The 20,587-nt window shown below is 46.1% G+C and overlaps 1 protein-coding gene across 1 annotated transcript in view; it reads left to right on the top strand.

Annotated features, from left to right (window-relative positions):
• The window catches only part of LOC126126130 (protein angel homolog 2-like), a 53,623-nt gene that overhangs the window by 2,525 nt on the left and 30,511 nt on the right, over window positions 1-20,587 (top strand). Inside the window, exons 2-4 of the mRNA XM_049915139.1 lie at window positions 3,547-3,571; window positions 4,016-4,029; window positions 14,024-14,272. Coding sequence (XP_049771096.1) covers window positions 3,547-3,571; window positions 4,016-4,029; window positions 14,024-14,272 — 288 coding nt within the window. The remainder of the gene's footprint in view (window positions 1-3,546; window positions 3,572-4,015; window positions 4,030-14,023; window positions 14,273-20,587) is intronic.

The following is a 20,587-nucleotide window of genomic DNA, read 5'->3' as shown; positions in this document are numbered from 1 at the left end:
GATAACACGAAGTCTCGTCACCCGTGTTGATTTTTTCAGAAAGAAACTGTCACCTTTTTGCAATTCAGTCAAGCCGCGCTGGAGTCAACGAGTCCTTGTTTTCCTTTGGGAGTCCAGGTGTGCTGGACAAACTTTGCGCCACTTTTCTTTTCTTCAAATCGTCTGGATGTGTCTTCAACACATGGTTTAGAGATGTTGCTCCCTTGCGAATTGTGACACAACAACTTTGAGAAATTACGGCCGCCCGTCCACTACTTAACAATTTCTGCTCACAACTGACTCGTGGAATGCACGTCTATTGTTTACAGTCGTTAATTCAAGCAGCCACCGTAGTTACAGTGCTGATTTCTCTTGTACTGCAGGAATAAAATCAATCTCGGAACTGTTTGGACGGAAGGTGTACTTTGAACGTATCACATAAAATTTTTTGGTGGCGGATACCTCATACCCAACAAGAAAAAAGTTCATATGAACATTTAGTTTTGAAGTATTAATAGAATAACAGTTTACACAGGTATCAGGCCAGATTCTTGTTTCTGCTCATTCATATACTCGTTGGTCCATCGACTGTCGAGTGGGGGAGAGTGTTGTACCTAAAGGACAGAGTACCTTGGAACACGTGTAGCTTTTTGGTCGGTCTTTCAGTGACTGATTTTAGAATCACATGAACGAATGCTCATTAGGACCACCATAATCAATTTACGCCATTTTCTACATTTTTTGATGTTATTACACACGAGGTTGCGTTTTGTGCAGCATTTGAAAATATTTCGGGTTCTACACATTTACATACTGTAAAATACGTTAACACTATTTAAGGGATATTGTTAATTCATCAGTTACAGAATTTTATTATGCCTAAAATGCTATATGCTTCTAGAACTATCTATATAACAGTGGACAGGTAAACTGTACATCGTTAGTCGTGCACCATCTTCTACTTTGGAACAGGAGAAAGTCTTCTACCGCATAACATGTGATAGCTGCAAACTAACTGAGTTTCTTTAATGTCCTAACAATTTTATCTGTCTTGAAAATGGAAGTTTGAGGTAGTTTCCGATAGTTGCTACTTCAAAATGTATTTTTTGTTGATAGCTTTGCTTAATTTGATTTCACATACTGACTATTGGCGCTTAATAGGGTAATAATGTGTCGCATAGACTATTAACCACAGTATGGAACATGTTTTCGCATTTGGAAAAACCTTTGTTTTCCGGATTAATTTTTGTAAGTTCAAAAAAAAATTGTGACACGTGAATAGTGAATTCCATCGTTTCAAAAGTCGGAAGTTTTTATAGTGTACCAAAGTGCAACACTATCCCCTACTTTCAAACACATCCAGGCGGTGATAAATTTTTTCGAAGGTTTCAATGATAAGATGAAGAACCTTTGTATCAGGTGTGTATTTTCATAATTTCCTTTATTCGGCGATTCTGCGGAAAACCTCCTCATTCCTTATCTTCTCAGTCCACCTAATTTTCAACTTTCTTCTGCAACAGCGTACCTCAAACACTTGGTTAACTCTTCCTTTTCTATTTTGCATGATTCATTGACGTACGCCAGCCGGAGTGGCCGAGCGGTTAAAGGCGCTACAGTCTGGAACCGCACGACCGCTACGGTCGCAGGTTCGAATCCTGCCTCGGGCATGGATGTGTGTAATGTCCTTAGGTTAGTTAGGTTTAATTAGTTCTAAGTTCTAGGGGACTTATGACCACAGCAGTTGAGTCCCATAGTGCTCGGAGCCATTTGAACCATTGACGTACAATTCTGTGTTACAAACGTACGCTCTAAGAATTTTTTTCTTCAAATTAAGACCTCAAATTGGAATGTATACCGCAGAGACAGGCTGGACAGTGAAGGGGGAGGCGTGTTTATAGCGACAAAAAGTGCAATAGTATCAAAGGAAATTGACGGAGATCCTAAACGTGAAATAATTTGGGTGAAGGTCACGGTTAAAGCAGGCTCAAAACGGGTAATTGGATGTCTCTATAGGCCCCCTGGCTCAGCAGCTGTTGTGGCAGAGCACCTGAAGGAAAATTTGAAAAATATTTCCAGAAGATTTTCCGACCATGTTATAGTTCCGGGTGGAGATTTTAATTTGCCGGATATAGACTGGGAGACTCAAACGTTTATAACGGGTGGCAGGGACAAAGAATCCAGTGAAATTTTTTTAAGTGCATTATCTGAAAACTGCCTTGAGCAGTTAAACAGAGAACCGACTCTTGGCGATAACATATTAGACCTTCTGGTGACAAACAGATCCGAACTATTTGAAACAGTTAACGCAGAACAGGGAATCAGCGATCATAAAGCGGTTGCTGCATCGATGATTTCAACCGTAAATAGAAATATTAAAAAAGGTAGAAAAATTTTTCTGTTTAACAAAAGCGACAAAAAGCAGATTTCAGAGTACTTGACGGCTCAACACAAAATTTTTGTCTCAAGTACAGATAGTGTTGAGGATCAGTGGACAAAGTTCAAAACCATCGTACAATATGCATTAGATGAGTATGTGCCAAGCAAGATCGGAAGAGATGGAAAAGAGCCACCGTGGTACAACAACCGAGTTAGAAAACTGCTGCGGAAGCAAAGGTAACTTCACAGCAAACAAACATAGCCAAACCCTTGCAGACAAACAAAAATTACGCGAAGCGAAATGTACTGTGAAGAGGGCTATACGAGAGGCATTCAATGAGTTCGAAAGTAAAATTATATGTACTGACTTGGCAGAAAATCCTAAGAAATTTTGCTCTTATGTCAAAGCGCTAGGTGGATCAAAACAAAATGTCCAGACACTCTGTGACCAAAATGGTACTGAAACAGAGGATGACAGGCTAAACGCCGAAATGCTAAATGTCTTTTCCACAGCTGTTTCACAGAGGAAGACTGCACTGTAGTTCCTTCTCTATATTGTCGCACAGATGACAGAATGGTAGATATCGAAATAGATGACAGAGGGATAGAAAAACAATTAAAATCGCTCAAAAGAGGAAAGGCCGCTGGACCTGATGGAATAACAGTTCCATTTTACACAGAGTGCGCGAAGGAACTTGACCCCCTTCTTGCAGCGGTGTACCGTAGGTCCCTATAAGAGCGTAGCGTTCCAAAGGATTGGAAAAGGGCAAAGGTCATCCCCGTTTTCAAGAAGGGACGTCGAACGGATGTGCAGAACTATAGACCAATATCTCTAACGTCGATCAGTTGTAGAATTTTGGAACACGTATTATGTTCGAGTATAATGACTTTTCTGGAGACTAGAAATCTACTCTGTAGGAATCAGCATGGGTTTCGAAAAAGACGATCGTGTGAAACCCAGCTCGCACTATTCGTCCACGAGACTCAGAGGGCCATAGACACGGGTTGCCAGGTAGATGCCGTGTTTCTCGACTTCCGCAAGGCATTCGATACAGTTCCCCACAGTCGTTTAATGAACAAAGTAAGACCATATGGACTATCAGACCAATTGAGTGATTGGATTGAAGAGTACCTAGATAACAGAACGCAGCATGTCATTCTCAGTGGAGAGAAGTCTTCCGAAGTAAGAATGATGTCAGGTGTGCCGCAGGGGAGCGTCGTAGGACCGTTGCTATTCACAATATACAAAAATGACCTTGTGGATAACATCGGAAGTTCATTGAGGCTTTTTGCGGATGATGCTGTAGTATATCGAGAGGTTGTAACAATGGAAAATTGTACTGAAGTGCAGGAGGATCTGCAACGAATTGATGCCTGGTGCAGGGAATGGCAGTTAAAGATCCTTCATCATTTTGCTACAATATAGCAGAACAGCAACTGGAGGCAGTTTAATTCCATAAATTATCTGGGAGTAGGCATTAGGAGTGATTTAAAATGGAATGATCATATAAAGTTGATCGTCGTAAAGCAGATGCCAGACTGAGATTCATTGGAAGTATCATATGGAAATGCAATCCGAAAACAAAGGAAATAGGTTACAGTACACTTGTTCGCTCACTGCTTGAATATTGCTCACCAGTGTGGGATCCGTACCAGATAGGTTTGATAGAAGAGATAGAGAAGATCCAACGGAGAGCAGCGCGCTTCGTTACAGGATTATTTAGTAATCACGAAAGCGTTACGGAGCAGATAGATAAACTCCAGTGGAAGACTCTGTAGGAGAGACGCTCAGTAGCTCGGTACGGACTTTTGTTGAAGTGTCGAGAACATACCTTCACCGAGGAGTCAAGCAGTATATTGCTCCCTCCTACGTAAATCTCGCGAAGAAACCATGAGGATAATATCAGAGAGATTAGAGCCCACACAGAGGCGTACCGACAATCTTTCTTTCCATGAACAATACGAGACTGGAATAGAAGGGAGAACCGATAGAGGTACTCAAAGTAGCCTCCGCCACACACCGTCAGGTGGCTTGCGGAGTATGGATGTAGATGTAGATGTAGATATTAGTGGACTTCTCCTGGCCAGGAATGCCCTTTTTATTAGTGCTAATCTGATTTTACGTCCTCCATTCTTTGTCTGTCATGGGTTATTTTGCTTCCCAGCTGACAGAATTCCTTACTTTTGTCTACTTCGTGATCACTAATTTTGTTGTTCAGTTTATCGCTACCCTCATTTCTGCTACTTCTCATCACTGCCGTCTTTTTCTGTTCACTCTCAATCCATTTGCTGTTCTCATTAGATTGTTCGTTCCATTCAACACACTCTGTAATTCTTCCTCACTTTCATTGAGGTCAGCAACGCTGTCAACGAATCTAATCATTCGTTTCTTATCGTCCAGAATACTGATCCCACTCTTGAATTTCTCTTTTTTTTGTATCTGTCATTGTTTCTTCGATGTACAGATTAAACAGCTGGTGTGACAGACTGCAAACCTGTCTTACACACTTTTCAATTCGTGCACTTCGTTCTTGGGTTTCCACTCTAATTGTTCCCGTTTGGTTTTTATACATATACATATATATATATATATATATATATATATATATATATATATATATTGTATATTACCTGTCTTTTCCTATAGATTATCCCTGTTTTCCCAGAATTTCCACCATCTTGCACCATCTGACATTGTCGCACGCTTTTTCCAGGTCGACAATGAACGTGTCTTAATTTTTCTTCAGCCTTGCTTCCATTATCAACCGCAACGTCAGAACTGCTTCTCTGCTGCCTTTACCTTTATTAAAGCCAAACTAATCGTCAGCTAACAGATCCTCAATTTTATTTTTTTCTCTTCTTCTGTGAATTATTCTTGTTGGCAGTTTCGATGCATGAAATGGCTCCGAGCACTATGGGACTTAACATCCGACGTCATTAGTCCCCTAGAAGCACTATGGGACTTAACATCCGACGTCATTAGTCCCCTAGAACTTAGAACTACTTAAACCAAACTAACCTAAGGACAGCACACACATCCATGACCGAGGCAAGATTCGAATCTGCGACGGTAGTGGTCGCGCGGTTCCAGATTGAAGCGCCTAGAACCACTCGGACACAACGGCCGGCGATGCATGAAAGGTTAAGCTCATTGTTGAATAGTTCTAGCACTTACCAGCTCTTGCTGTTTTCGGAATTGTGTGGATGATTGTTTTCCGAAAATATGATGATACGTCGCCAGTCTCATAGACTTTACACACCAACCTGAATAGTCGTTCTGTTGCCAGTTCCCCCAATGATTTTAGAAATTCCGATTGAGTGTTATCTATTCCTTCTCCCTTATTTGATCTTTATGCTTCAAAAGGTCTTTTAAATTCGGGCTCCAATACTGAACCCCTGTCTCCTCCGTATCGACTCCTATTTGTTCTTCTGTTGTGGTATTAGACAATTCTTCTTCAATGGGCTATTGCCGCCTATACGTTCTTCCCTCTTGGTTTAACAGTGGCAATACCAATGAGCTTTTAATGTTAGCCGGCCGGAGTGGCCGTGCAGTTCTAGGCGCTACAGTCTGGAGCCGAGCGACCACTACGGTCGCAGGTTCGAATCCTGCCTCGGGCATGGATGTGTGTGATGTCCTTAGGTTAGTTAGGTTTAATTAGTTCTAAGTTCTAGGCGACTGATGACCTTAGAAGTTAAGTCGCATAGTGCTCAGAGCCATTTGAACCATTTTAATGTTACCACGTTTGATTTTAATTTCACAGAAGTGTTTTTTGACTTTGCTGTATGCTGAGTCAGTCGTTTTTTTTTTCGGTTTCGTCACATTTTTCCTGCAGCCATTTCGTCTTGCATTCCCTGCACTACCCATTTATTAACTTGCTAAATGATTTGTATTGATATATTCCTGCCTTTCCTTGAACATTTCTGTACTTTCTTCTTTCTTCGATCGCCTGTAGTATTTCTTCTCTCACCCAAGCTTTCTTCGCACTTAGCTTCCCAATACCAATATTCTTTCCGACATCAGTGACTGGACCTTTTACACGAGCTATGAGTTTTTTTATAAACAGTAAACATTCAGATACGATTTCTGAATGAGAAATCAACATAGAGGGCTTAAACCGTACTTTCATTGCTATAGAAGCATGTAGCATCCTTCATGCCAATCCTACATTTTTTTCATGCCGCATTAATAGTTTTGCGATTTTAATGGCCAGCTGTGTCCTTAGATGTGAAGTGCTTTGGATATGTGTGCCCTCCAATTACGATGGAGAACCTGCAGTCTGAGCCATTTTCCTCCACAGAATACGACTGAGGCAGGAAGAGCGGTTTCCTTGTTTGCAGGAGAATTTGTACTAACAGAAGTCAATCAAGTAAGGTATGTATGTATACATATATACGATTAGTGTCTGTTCTGTGGACTATGTCTGACGGAAGAGATGCCATTCGGATGACACGGCTGGAGTATACATTGTATATGCATTAGAGGAATGACAAGGAAAGGGAGGAGAGGGTGCGTGGGAAACCAATGACTTCCATCTGCATATGGCGTTGGGGAAATTCAATGGCGAAAGTTGAGAATTGGTGCCTAAGCGGGATAAAACGCGGATTTACTGCTTCCCACGATCGGTTACCTTAATTTTTTTTTAACGTTCCCGGCGTCCAAAGAAAGGGGTAAGGGGCAAAGTGGGTAGGGGTCGCAGCCATGTCCCATTCCCACATTCTAGGAACCAAGGAAAGCATAGGGGACATGATGGAGTAGAGGTACGACGAACATTGTGTATTTATTTATTTTCCCTTATTTCTGTAACATCAGCAGCACCGAGAATAGCAGGAAACCGGCGTCGCGAAGAGGAGGGCGCAGCAAGGCGTCAGAACATTTCGGTGACCAGAGAATATAGCGGTTGTAAGTGTGAAAGAGGCGTGGATCAGCTCTTCTGACAGGAACACCCCAGCCCTGGGATTGATTAAGGAAGACACTGCAAAGGAAATTGGAGAAAAATTGTCTGTGTTCTGGATTGCGGACAACTGCACAATGGTGTTCATTAAAGAACTTTAAGGAACTGCCAAAAATCAAGGATACTTCTTTCACCGACAGCAAACAAGTAGTGAGCTGCGGTCTACAAATCCACTTCACAGAGCGGAGTTCGTCTTCGCTTGCGGGAAGTATCCCGCGTCCGGAAAGAGGAGCGGATGTGTAGGTATCTGACGAGGAGTCGTACGGGTAATTAGCGACAACATCTGTCCCGCCAAGAACCAGACACCTCTTGCCCATCTGCACACCAGGCGGTGCTCTTCTGTGTCCAAAACATTACAGGCGACACACAACGGAGTGTCTATGAGGTGAATCCTGTGAAGGTGTGACCAGCATACTTGCTTTCCATTGACAAGGTACCATGCAGACTGGACGTCAGTGTCAATATAAGAAGCGCCCACCGATAGCCAAGTGGCACGCCAGTCGACGTGGGGATGCTTTCCCTCAACCACATTCGGTGACCAGTGCTGCTGTAGGAAGCCATAGATCGCTGCGCTGTCAGTATCACAATACGGACGAAGCTCTGTTCGGGGAAAAAGTGGCGGAAGTAGAAGAAGGGCGGCGGGGCTTCCGAAACTGAATAGGCGCTGAGTGAGAGTATGGTGCAAGGGTCTCCAGCAATAGGCTGGTAAGGCACATAGGACAACTGTACCACAACGCCGTGTGAGAACCAATGAAAAGGGCTACCGCTTTGTCAGGGACGTGATACACACCTAAACCGCCCCTGCACCGCGGGACGATGAGGGTCTCATATCTTAATTTGAACAGAAAACGGTGCCAAACAAATGAACCCAATGCCGGTAGCATGCGATGGGGTATTGATAGAAGAATAGGGAGTGGCTGTACCTCGTGGGAAGGCAGCTACCAGAAGCTTCGCCGTAGATGGTAACTCCCTGACCTCAGCACCGCTTCGAAGAACGATGACGAGATCGTCTGCACCAGCAGTGATTCTGAATACAGCTGAATACACAGTCAACGAGAGATATCCCAGAGAGGCGTTGATGGAGGCCGCATACCAATGGTGTCATGGCTAAAGCATACATCAGTGCAGAGAGCGGGCAGTCTTGATGCGCTGATCGACGGATCGAGAAGGGACGAGTGAGAAAGGCATTGTTAAGTTCACAAGACACAGCTCCACGAAGGAGACGCATTATAACGTCGACGGTAGTATCAAAGTAGCCTATATTGCCAAGCATCCCTTCCAGGTAGTCATGACAGATCTGATCTAACGCCTGGCTGAAGTCAAAGAGTTTCCGAAAGTCCAGGCGCACGACGAGCGTGAGCAAGAGCGATTATGTCCCGAGAGTGACAGAGGGCAGTGCTGATGTTATTGGCACCTCCAAAAGAAATTTGATCGGGGGAAACCATTTACCGAGCTGTCCGTTTAAGCCTCGAAGTCAACAGCCGGGTAAAGATCCTTGCGCTGCTGTTCAGTAACGTCAAGGAGCGGTAATCGCATATCCGTGAGGTACCCCGAGGCTCGTGAATGGGAATGAGAATAGCATCGAGGAAGCCGTTTGGATTCAGCACGAAAGGTGACGTAAGGTCCTGATAAATTTCCGTACACACTGGCGCCAGACGGGTACGAAATGTCCGATAAAACTCCAGTGGGCGGCCTGTTCGTAGAACCCGCCCGTATAGCATCATGGACTTCGTTCTCTGCGACGTTAGCAAGGAAATCCATCGTCACATCCACAGGAACCGAGCCAAGGTGAAGTCTGGAGATCACCGTAATGTTGGCAGGGTAGGGATGTTGTTGGGAGTACAGCATAACATAACGTGCATGGAGGGCAGGCCAGATATCCCGTTGGATATCAAACCGCTGCCCATCATCGTCGTAAGAACATTTACCAAAGTCCTCCGGGGTAGCGTCGTTCCGCTATGACATGATACATAGATGAAGTCTTGCATTAACCCATAATGTGTGCACGCCCTGACCAGAGCTCTTTCAAGGTGGCGACGAGAGAGGGATGTGAACCGCGCGGGGTAACCGCGCTGTCTTAGGCGTCTTGCCACGGTCGGCGCGGCTCCCCCCGTCGGAGGTTCGAGTCCTCCCTCGGGCATGGGTGTGTGTGTTGTCCATCGCGTAAGTTAGTTTAAGTTAGATTAAGTATTGTGTAAGCTTAGGTTTGGTCCCATAAGATCTTACCAATTTATTTATTTATTATAAGAGGGATGTGAGCTGTCCTTGGCACGAAGCACTATCGCCTATCGCTCTGGCGAATACGGCGTCACAGTACATTCCCAGAGAATGGTGAAATAGGATTCCTGAGTCCGTCGCCGTCACGCTGTAGCCTCCCTTCCATAACCAATAAAGGCCTTGCAGAGGACAGGCTTTCCACAGAGCACCCACCAAGACAGGGCAAACTGATAGGCATCACGGCTTCAACGACAAGCTGTCCACGTGGTCTCGATGAGCTGCCAGCAGTCGGGTGAAGAATCTACTTGGCTGTGGTACTGGAGAATTGTTGCTAGCGTCGCGCATGGAGAGTGACGTGGTAGTTGGTTCAGAATGGTTCAAATGGCTCTGAGCACTATGGGACTCAACATCTTAGGTCATAAGTCCCCTAGAACTTAGAACTACTTAAACCGAACTAACCTAAGGACATCACACACACCCATGCCCGAGGCAGAATTCGAACCTGCGACCGTAGCAGTCCCACGGTTCCGGACTGCAGCGCCAGAACCGCACGGCCACCGCTGCCGGCGTGGTAGTTGGTCTTTGAGTGCCTCGGTGCAGTTGATCAATGCATCCTGCTGACCCAGGAAGAGATTCATGACTGTATTTGAGAGGAAGGTGGAACGTTCATGGCGGCAACCCGATCCAGATGGCGCATAGACATTGACGATGCTGACGCCACTAAACCTGAGAACCATACCTCTGACATCAGGGAAATAGGTATCTGCATCAGCGAGGAAACCGGCACGTAAGAGGATCGCCACGCCACTACCACTAGGGGAAGCATGAGAGACGTGTGCTGTACAGTAAAACCATAGGGAGCACAGAATTTGCAACGCGCGCCTCCAGAAGGAAAGCAACTTCAACGTCAGCAGCATACAGCTTGTCATGGAGTAAAACCAGTTTGGCATAAGTGAGTGGTGTTGACACTGACCATGGCGATGCGATAAGTCTGGATAGCTGTCATCCTCAGGAGGACAGGCGATTCAGACACGGGGGAAGCACAGGGAATTCCCTGTTAGGCCCCCATGGAAGGGCACTTCACTGTGATGGGGAGGGAGCCAACCTGACCAAGGGGCGTCCAACTCTCTGTACACTTCCAGAACGTCCATCCTCATCATCGACGTCGTCCCTCCAGGAGACAGACGTCTCACTGGACCTGTTCAGTGGAACACTATCAGAGGTGATCCCACAGGTAGCGCCAGACATAGAAAGGGAGGCAGTCGCATCACACGCTGGCGGGGAAAGGTAGGTGTCGGGAGGTGGACGCTGATTCGACATGGAGGCGCGGAAGAGGACAGCACTTCATCAGTAGCAGGGTCGTCCTACTGTGCAGACATCCGTTGGAGGCAGTCATCAAAGGGGGTATGGCGTTGTCTCTTCCGTTTTCTCGGTAACCGTTGCTCCCTAACATGCGGTTCCATGTCGGACGGAGGGGGGCTATCGTCCGACCTGTGCCCAGATGGCCGTAAAGCGGAGGTAGGTGCAGCTCCATGATGAACAAAATGGTTCAAATGGCTCTGAGCACTATGGGACTTAACATCTGAGGTCATCAGTCCCCTAGAACTTAAAACTACTTAAACCTAACTAACCTAAGGACATCACACACATCCATGCCCGAGGCAGGACTCGAATCTGCGGCCGTAGCAGTCGCGCGGTTCCGGACTGAAGCGCCTAGAACCGCTCGGCCACCACGGGCGGCCCATGATTAACAACCATGAGATCGAGACAGACAGCTTCTGCCTGCTGTCGGTCATCGTTCATTTGTATTACCTCTGGCAGGAGTGTAGGAGAGACAGGAGAAACTCAATTGCGTCGTCGAGAGGAGTCGACGTCGGCACCGAGTGATTCAGAGGGGCCCAGCAGGCAGCCCCACCGCGAACGTGTAACGTAGAAGTGACACAATGGGCGCTGAAGGAAGATTGGCGCCTCCGATCCGCCTCTGAATCAGTCTACGTCGGAGACGTTCAGAACGGACATGGCCTTCCCGGCCAAAACCTGAACAGGTGCGCGGCTGGCCATCGTACTTGACGACAGCGCTGCAACCAGCAAGAACCAAGGCACGTGTTTCCGTAGTTCAGTTTTCAACAAACGGACACCACTGAGGACACGGAAGGTCTCAAGTGTCTTCCACGCCTCAACCACGTGCCTGACGACGTTACCGTAGGATTTAAAGGCGGGCACCACTATGTCTGACGGAACTTCAAACGGGAGTTCGAAAACCCGCAACGAAAGGAGGCCAAAACCAGCATTATTAGCCACGACAGTCCCTATATATCCGTCAGAGTATCGGAACCTGACAGCGTTAGCGTGGCGCCGCACAACGTCGTCGCACAGCTCGTCATTCGTGAGGTTTATGTACATAGTAGTACTGAGGATCTAAAAATGAATTCCGAGAACATCTTGTGGCGGGAGACGCACTTCATCCCGTATAAAACGCCTTCGGTCGTTCGTGAGCCATAGGAAAAGTTAATTTAATTGTGGCTTGGCGGTAAGAAAACGCCTTGATGGTCGATGAAGTCGAATTCTGAGACAAGTCGCTAGGCAAGTAAACAAATGCGTTCGCTCGCAAGTAGCACAACAGGTGAGAGGCAAACAAGGCGTGTGCGCCTCACCACAGCCAAAGGCCGATTGTGCAGTTGAGTTAACCACTGCGCCGTTCGGGATACATTGTGCCACTTTGGCCATCCGGACACGGCCCCTGACCAACCTAAATTTCCGACTCATCCCACGCTGTAGTGCACCGTCCTTCATCCACCAACTCCCTGCTCGCAAATTATTGTTTGCCGTAGGAATTTAGACAAGTGCACCACACTGAAACCAACTCGGCACAAATTTTCAACTTTCACCACTGCATTACCACAATGCTCTTTGCGGCTGGAAGCCACTAGTATCCCACGGAGCCTTTCCCTTTCTTTCCCCTTCCTATATTTGACTACCAGATGTACCGGTATGAAATGAGTGTTTTTTTGTGAAAATGAAACACTAATTTTGAATTGAAAAGTAAAAATATTTTATTCAAAGTACTGACCATTGCTTTTTTCTATACATTTTGACCACCTTTCTGTCAGTTTGTGGACACCACGCCAATAGAAATGTTCGTCTTCTGAAGCAAACCAATCAGTCACCCAATTTTCGACTTCTTCGTATGAATCGAAGTGTTCCTCAGCCAATGCTTATCCCATTGACGAAAACAAATGGTAGTCGGAAGGGGCCAAGTCTGGTGAATACGGCGGCTGGGGTAGCACCTCCCAGCCAAGTGTTTTGATTGTATCCAGAACCAGTTTTGCTTTGTGTTCAGGTGCATTGTCATGTAAAAAATTTACTTTTCCATGTCTTCTTGCCCATTCTGGTCTTTTTTCGATCAATGCATAGTTCAAATTGATCATTTGTTGCCTGTAGCGATTAGTATTCACAGTTTCACCGGGTTTTAGAAGCTCATGATACACCACACCTTTCTGATCCCACCAAACACAGAGCATTGTCTTCTTGCCGAATCGATCTGGTTTTGCAGTCGATGTTGATGGTTGTCCCGGATTAACCCAACATTTTTCCCGTTTAGGATTCTTAAAGTAAATCCATTTTTCATCGCCAACAACAAATCGATGCAAAACTGATTTTCTTTCATGTATTAGAAGCAAAATTTGACAAATTTTTTTCGGTTTTCCATCTGTCTTTCATTCAATTCATGTGGCACCCATTCTCCACACTTTTGGATCTTTCCCATAGCTTTCAAACGGTCATAAATTGTTTGTTGTGCAACATTTAGCATTGCTGCCATTTGCTTCCGACTCAAAGTATCATCTTCATCCAATATAGCTTGCAATTCGGCGTCTTCGAGCTTTTTTGGGGGTCTTCCACGTTCTTCATTTCTTGCAACAAAATCATTATTTCTGAACCGTTGAAACCATCTTTTGCATGTTGCTTCTGATAGATCATGATCGCCATATGCCTCGACAAGCATTCGATGCTGCGACTCTGCAGCACTTTTTTTCAAATGAAAACAAAAAATTAATGCTTTCCACAAATCATCACTTTCTGGTACAAAATTCGACATTGTTAACACGATGAAAACATATGACGTTGTTTGTTCCATGACTTGATGTGTACTAAATATCTTTGACAGATGTCATACCAACCAAACAAAAAAAAAATTAAGGCTCGTTCACAACAAATGTTCCCTGTCGACACATTTGTATCTTAACGCTCATTTCATACCGGTACACCTGGTACAATCACTTAATGGACGCGTACCATCAAGTGATCTTTGAGGACGTGCAGGTTGATGTATTTTTCTGGACACTACGCAGTCCCACTTGGCAATTATTTACTGGTGGGGCTTTTGTTATCGGGGACGGACATGTGAGTGCGGTCTGTGAAATGACCGGGGATGAGCCGCAGGTCTGAGCGTTGTGGTCCACAGTACGCAGTGCCACGTGGCCTGTCCTGTCCTCTTGCAGGTGGAGCTGCTGCTGTCGGAGGTGGAGCGCTTCGCGGGCGCGTGCCCCGTGCTGGTGGCCGGCGACCTGCAGGTGGAGCCGTTCTCGCCGCTGTACCGCCTGCTCACCATGGGGCTGCACCCGCGCGACCAGTCGCCCCGCCAGCAGCGCCGCACCGCCCCCCGCTGCTCGCCGCTCCCCGGGCCGGTCGCCGCCGTCCGGGAGCCCGCGCTGCTAGCGCCTCAGCCGCCTCCAGCCCGCTCCTGGGAGGTGAGTCCGGGCTGCCCCTAAACAGCCAATAGAGCTTTGAATACTTCGCTCCACAGAGCAGTGTGCCCTGTTTTGTACATTGCTCACAGATCAAAATTGTACTCTGGACCACGTCTCGAACCCGAACTTCTTCGGAGATTTCACTTATTGACCAAGCTACCCAGGCGTACAGTTTGTACAGAAAGCAGATGGCAATTATAAGAGTCGAGGGGCATGAAAGGGAAGCAGTGGTTGGGAAAGGAGTAAGACAGGGTTGTAGCCTCTCCCCGATGTTATTGAGCAAGCAGTAAAGGAAACAAAAGAAAAATTCGGAGTAGGTATTAAAATTCATGGAGAAGAAGTAAAAACTTTGAGGTTCGCCGATGACATTGTAATTCTGTCAGAGACAGCAAAGGACTTGGAAGAGCAGTTGAACGGAATGGACAGTGTCTTGAAAGGAGGATATAACATGAACATCAACAAAAGCAAAACGAGGATAATGGAATGTAGTCAAATTAAGTCGGGTGATGCTGAGGGAATTAGATTAGGAAACGAGACACTTAAAGTAGTAAAGGAGTTTTGCTATTTAGGGAGTAAAATAACCAATGATGGTCGAAGTAGAGAGGATATAAAATGTAGACTGGCAATGGCAAGGAAAGCGTTTCTCAAGAAGAGGAATTTGTTAACATCGAGTATAGATTTAAGTGTCAGGAAGTCGTTTCTGAAAGTATTTGTATGGAGTGTAGCCATGTATGGAAGTGAAACATGGACGATAACTAGTTTGGACAAGAAGAGAATAGAAGCTTTCGAAATGTGGTGCTACAGAAGAATGCTGAAGATAAGGTGGGTAGATCACGTAACTAATGAGGAGGTATTGAATAGGATTGGGGAGAAGAGAAGTTTGTGCAACAACTTGACTAGAAGAAGGGATCGGTTGGTAGGACATGTTTTGAGGCATCAAGGGATCACAAATTTAGCATTGGAGGGCAGTGTGGAGGGTAAAAATCGTAGAGGGAGACCAAGAGATGAATACACTAAGCAGATTCAGAAGGATGTAGGTTGCAGTAGATACTGGGAGATGAAGAAGCTTGCACAGGATAGAGTAGCATGGAGAGCTGCATCAAACCAGTCTCAGGACTGAAGACCACAACAACAACAACAACCCAGGCGTCACTCAAGGCCTGCTCTGACAGCTTCACTTCTGCCCGTATATATCACCTTCTTCCCAAATTTCGCAAGAAGCTGCTTATCTTACGGGATTAGCAGGCTGGAAGGAAGGATATTCAAGTGAAAACGCTTGTATGAGAACCAAGTCTTTCACGACACCACAGTCGTACAAAATATTCTCAGATCTCTTGCCGCCTCTGAACTGACGCGGCATGATGTCCGAGAATGTTTTATACAACAAAACGGGTTAATCACAACCTAGGAATTGTTGGCAGAATCGACCTTTCACTCTGCAACGGAGTGTGCGTTATTTTGAAACTTCTAGATACATTTAACCTGCATACTGGTACAGTACTCCAACCTGGAACCTTACCTTTAGTGGCAGTGTTCTTACCGACTCTTCTGTCCAGGAAACACACACGAGTTGCTCTCACAGTTTCACAGCTGCCAGTACATCTCTCTTGCTTGCCATATTTCACTCATTCCCAGATTGAGATCTTTCACTCTACAGCATAGTGTGCGATGACATGAAACTTCCTGGCAGATTAAAACTGTGTGCCGGACCGAGACTCGTACTCGGGACCTTTGCCTTTCGCGGGCAAGTGCTATGCCAACTGAGCTACCCAAACACTACTCACGCCCTGTCCTCACAGCTTTACTTCTTTACACAGCTTTACATGGCTAAGCCATGTGTCCGCAATATCCTTTCTTTCAGGAGTGCTGGTTCTGCAGGGTTCGCAAGAGAGCTTCTGTAAAGTTTGGAAGGTAGGAGACGAGATACTGGCAAAAGTAAAGCTGTGAGGACGGGTCGTGAGTCGTGCTTCGAGTCTCGGTCCGGCACACAGTTTTAATCTGACAGTAAGTTTCATCCACTCATTGTTTGGATTAGTGCTTCTGGAAGAAAACATGCTCCAGTGAAACAGCTTAGCCATACGGCAGTGGTTGTTTGCAGCTCTAAACTTTCATTTCGCAGCGGAGAGTGCGCTGTTTTAAAACTTCCTGTCAGACCGAAAGTCCAGCCCAGAATGTTGTCTTCCTTGAGCAATACCCTCACCGGCTCAGTTATCGGGGCACGACTCACGATCCATTCTAACAGTTGTAATTTTGTCACTCCATCTCGCCTATTTTCCAAACTTGCCGAAACTCTCCTTCATATTATGCCGAGCTAGCACTCGTAGATTAAAAAATTCACATTCTGGAGAAGTATTCTCACTGTGGAGAAACCGCATAGCATATTTCATCTTCGAGTCCTTCACGGATGTGTAATCAGAACATAACTTTCCAGAAAAAGCACTTCAATCTTTTTAGGATGTGATATTAAAAAAGTGTTCCTCGTTTGCAGAGCTATTTATTCTTTATTATGTATTATCTAGTGTCGAGACGACGGTAGAATCGGACTGTGAGGTAGTAATAGATCAATAGCCAAGTATCTGAAGAAGATTTATGTCGCGTTCATCTCCAAACTATGTTGGATATAGAATAGATGAAGACGGACTATACAGGATATAGAGAGTACGAACTTTCTAGGAAAAGAAACAGCTACTGACATCCAAAAATATAAACCCTGAGCCTAGAAAAAATTCACGAAGCATCATGTGTGGAACATACCTCTGTCTGCTTACGAAATGTGGACAATGGGAAAAACAGTGAAGAAACGCCAAGAAATCTTTCAAACACTGTGTGAAGTAGACTGATGAAGGCTAGATAGCCTTAGAGAGTAAAGGAATGTAACCATCTGCAGAGAGTCAATGAGAAAAAAGTCCTAATAGAGAACTTACTGAATCAAAGATACACACTGAAGTGACGAAAGTCATGTAATAGAGATATGCACGTATACATATGGCGATAATATCGCGTATACAAACTAGAAATGGGCAGTGCGTTGGTGGAGCTGATATTTGTACTCAAGTGATTCACGTCAAAAGAATTCCGACACAAGTTGTCAACAAGGCACTGTGCAGGCTTGTGGTGATCCCATAATGTTGCAGGCAGTGTTTACATGGAACTGAATGGGTTCTCTGATCCAGCTGAACCGATCATTGACTGGAAATTGCTATGTTCGGCTACTTGCAGAGCATTTGTAGCCATTCATGGACTTCATGTTCCCAAACAACAACAGCAGCTGTATGGGTGACAATGCACTAAGTCACTCGGCTTCAGTTGTTCGCGAGTGGTTTCAGGAACATTCCGGACAATTCGACATGAATCCCATGGAACATTTATGGGACATAATCGAGAGGTCAGGTCGTACACAAAATCCTGCATCGACAACACTTTCGCCATTATGGACGGCTTATAAAGGCAGCATGTCTAGGGGCAGACGGCGCGGTAGCTCAGCGTGTCCGGTCAGAGGGTTAGCTACCCTCTGTAATAAAAGAACTTGCTAACCAGACCAAGAAGAAACTAAACAGGGGCCATGGAAAGTCCGCAACAACGAACAAAATAAGATACAAAAAAAAAGGAGAAAAAGGTGTAACGTCTTTGATTAGTACTCCAAAACATCCTCGGTAACGGGTTCGAAACCCGCCATCGTTTATATTTTGATTAACAATCAGCATTGGCGGCCGAAGACTTCCGGCATAAGAAGTCACGCTCATTCTGTCAACGGCCTAGTCAAAGAGGGCGGACGAGCGGACAGAAGTTCAGGGCAATCTCTTGTTCTTGTGGTTGGAAACTGACTCTAAAGTCGAAAGAATCAGGAATGATCAATGGCATGAGCATACAAAAGGCAATGGAAATCACTGCATAAAGATCATAACGTGGATCCACAGGACATGTGGCCTGTTATTGAAGAAGTGTCATGATGATCTCTCCACTGACACAAGATTCCGGATTAGTTCCCCATTCTAATCTTTGGGATGGGACTGGCAAGAGGGAGGTGACCGTGAGAAAAAGATAGAATACCCAACGAAAGGATAACTTTCTACTAGACGGGGCGTGAAATGTCAGAAATTTGAACGTGGTAGGGTAGCTATAAAACCTGAAAAGGGATATGCAAAGGCTCAATCTAAATACAGGAGGGGTCAGTGAACTGAAACAGAAAGGAGACAAAGATTTCTGGGCCGTTGAGAATAGGGTAAAATCAACAGCAGCAGAAAATGGTATAGCAGGAGTAGGATTCGTTATGAATAGGAAGGTATTGCACAGAGTGTGTTACTGTGAAGCTATTTCAGGTATACATGCTGACGTCGCGAATTCAAGATGGAGAGATAGAGTAAGTATGTGAGGAGTTGAAAGGGTAATACAGTACTTAAAGGGAGATGAAAATGTAACAATCTTGAAGGACTGGAATGCAGTTAAAGCGGAAGGAGCACAAGAAAATGTTACAGAAGGGTATGGACTTGGGACAAGGAATGAGAGAGGAGAAATACTAATTGAGTTCTGTAATAAATTTCAGCTAGTAACAGCGAATACTCTGCTCAAGAATCACAAGAGGAGCAGGTACACTTGGAAAAGGCCGGGTGATATAGGAATATTTCTGTTAGATTACGTCATGATCAGGCAGAGATTCAGAAATCAGTCACTGGATTTTAATGCGCACCCAGGAACAGATATAGACTCAGATCACGGTGTAATAGTGATGAATAGTATGCGGAAGTTTAAGAGATTAGTCAGAAAGAATCAATACGTAAAGAAGTGGGATGCGGAAGTACTAATGAATGACAAGATACACTTGAAGTTCTCTAAGGCTATAAATACACTCCTGGAAATGGAAAAAAGAACACATTGACACCGGTGTGTCAGACCCACCATACTTGCTCCGGACACTGCGAGAGGGCTGTACAAGCAATGATCACACGCACGGCACAGCGGACACACCAGGAACCGCAGTGTTGGCCGTCGAATGGCGCTAGCTGCGCAGCATTTCTGCACCGCCGCCGTCAGTGTCAGCCAGCTTGCCGTGGCATACGGAGCTCCATCGCAGTCTTTAACACTGGTAGCATGCCGCGACAGCGTGGACGTGAACCGTATGTACAGTTGACGGACTTTGAGCGAGGGCGTATAGTGGGCATGCGGGAGGCCGGGTCGACGTACCGCCGAATTGCTCAACACGTGGGGCGTGAGGTCTCCACAGTACATCGATGTTGTCGCCAGTGGTCGGCGGAAGGTGCACGTGCCCGTCGACCTGGGACCGGACCGCAGCGACGCACGGATGCACGCCGAGACCGTAGGATCCTACGCAGTGCCGTAGGGGACCGCACCGCCACTTCCCGGCAAATTAGGGACACTGTTGCTCCTGGGGTATCGGCGAGGACCATTCGCAACCGTCTCCATGAAGCTGGGCTACGGTCCCGCACACCGTTAGGCCGTCTTCCGCTCACGCCCCAACATCGTGCAGCCCGCCTCCAGTGGTGTCGCGACAGGCGTGAACGGAGGGACGAATGGAGACGTGTCGTCTTCAGCGATGAGAGTCGCTTCTGCCTTGGTGCCAATGATGGTCGTATGCGTGTTTGGCGCGGTGCAGGTGAGCGCCACAATCAGGACTGCATATGACCGAGGCACACAGGGCCAACACCCGGCATCATGGTGTGGGGAGCGATCTCCTACACTGGCCGTACACCACTGGTGATCGTCGAGGGGATACTGAATAGTGCACGGTACATCCAAACCGTCATCGAACCCATCGTTCTACCATTCCTAGACCGGCAAGAGAACTTGCTGTTCCAACAGGACAATGCACGTCCGCATGTATCCCGTGCCACCCAACGTGCTCTAGAAGGTGTAAGTCTCTAGAAGGTGTAAGTCAACTACCCTGGCCAGCAAGATCTCCGGATCTGTCCCCCATTGAGCATGTTTGGGACTGGATGAAGCGTCGTCTCACGCGGTCTGCACGTCCAGCACGAACGCTGGTCCAACTGAGGCGCCAGGTGGAAATGGCATGGCAAGCCGTTCCACAGGACTACATCCAGCATCTCTACGATCGTCTCCATGGGAGAATAGCAGCCTGCATTGCTGCGAAAGGTGGATATACACTGTACTAGTGCCGACATTGTGCATGCTCTGTTGCCTGTGTCTATGTGCCTGTGGTTCTGTCAGTGTGATCATGTGATGTATCTGACCCCAGGAATGTGTCAATAAAGTTTCCCCTTCCTGGGACAATGAATTCACGGTGTTCTTATTTCAATTTCCAGGAGTGTATCACAATAAGGAATAGATCACTAGGCAGTA

This window comes from Schistocerca cancellata, chromosome 1 (genome assembly GCF_023864275.1).
Source record: "Schistocerca cancellata isolate TAMUIC-IGC-003103 chromosome 1, iqSchCanc2.1, whole genome shotgun sequence".
Classification (NCBI taxonomy): Eukaryota; Metazoa; Arthropoda; class Insecta; order Orthoptera; family Acrididae; genus Schistocerca; species Schistocerca cancellata.
This window is presented reverse-complemented; position numbering and strand designations above follow the sequence as displayed.